The 716-nt window shown below is 46.2% G+C and overlaps 1 protein-coding gene across 1 annotated transcript in view; it reads right to left on the bottom strand.

The window, feature by feature from the left end:
* LOC104984435 (melanoma-associated antigen B5-like) overlaps positions 1-716 on the bottom strand; it is a gene marked incomplete at both ends in the record, with an annotated part of 12,096 nt that overhangs the window by 5,384 nt on the left and 5,996 nt on the right. The window contains 1 exon segment of the mRNA XM_010834133.1: positions 50-578. Coding sequence (XP_010832435.1) covers positions 50-578 — 529 coding nt within the window.

The raw sequence follows: 716 nt of genomic DNA, 5'->3' as shown, positions 1-716 counted from the left end.
TCCCATTGTTGGGCAGGTTCAGTTTGCTGACAAGGTCATAGGAGTGGATGGTTGAATCAACTTCCTTCAAGCTAACTGCAAAGAGAGCCTTGATGTGTTCAGAGGCTCTCTTGAGAATCTCAGCAAATCAGTCGTGGTATCTTGAGTGGATAATCGTCAGCATGTCTTCCTTCATGATGGGCTGCTTCATTTTATACTTATACAGAAGAAACTATTCCAACAAACTTCTCATGCTGTTCAGAGTATCACTGTAGGTGTTCTCAGTAGAAGTTGAGGCATTGGAGGAACCTGAATCTTCCTCATCTTCACTGGTATCTTCTTTGTCAGATGTTGTGTCAGAAGTAGTTGAAAAAGTGCTGGTAGTAGATGGGGCTTCCAAAGACCCCTGAGAAGTGCTATTTGACCCAGTAGCTGATGAGCTCTGTGAATTATCTTCTAAAAGAGAAGAGGTAGAGGGAAGCTCTTCCATTACTGCAGCGGGCTGAACACCCCTGTGACTCTGGGGCTCATATTGGGCCTGGTGGCATTTCTCATGGATGCAGAGCTTATGATTCTGACCCTGAGGCATGATGCCTGTGCTGGGGAACAATGATTAGAAGTGTGAGTAGGAGGGCAGGTGATAAGGGTCCACAGGAAGACGAAGGTTCAGTGTGCAGCCGCAGCAGGGAAATACCACCTTGGTTATCAGGAAGGCTACATTTGTGGTTTTCATGAGG

This window comes from Bison bison, unplaced genomic scaffold, assembly GCF_000754665.1.
Source record: "Bison bison bison isolate TAMUID 2011002044 unplaced genomic scaffold, Bison_UMD1.0 scf7180017864027, whole genome shotgun sequence".
Taxonomy (NCBI): domain Eukaryota; kingdom Metazoa; phylum Chordata; class Mammalia; order Artiodactyla; family Bovidae; genus Bison; species Bison bison.
Note: the sequence above shows the minus strand (reverse complement) of the source record. Positions and strands in the feature narration are given on the sequence as shown.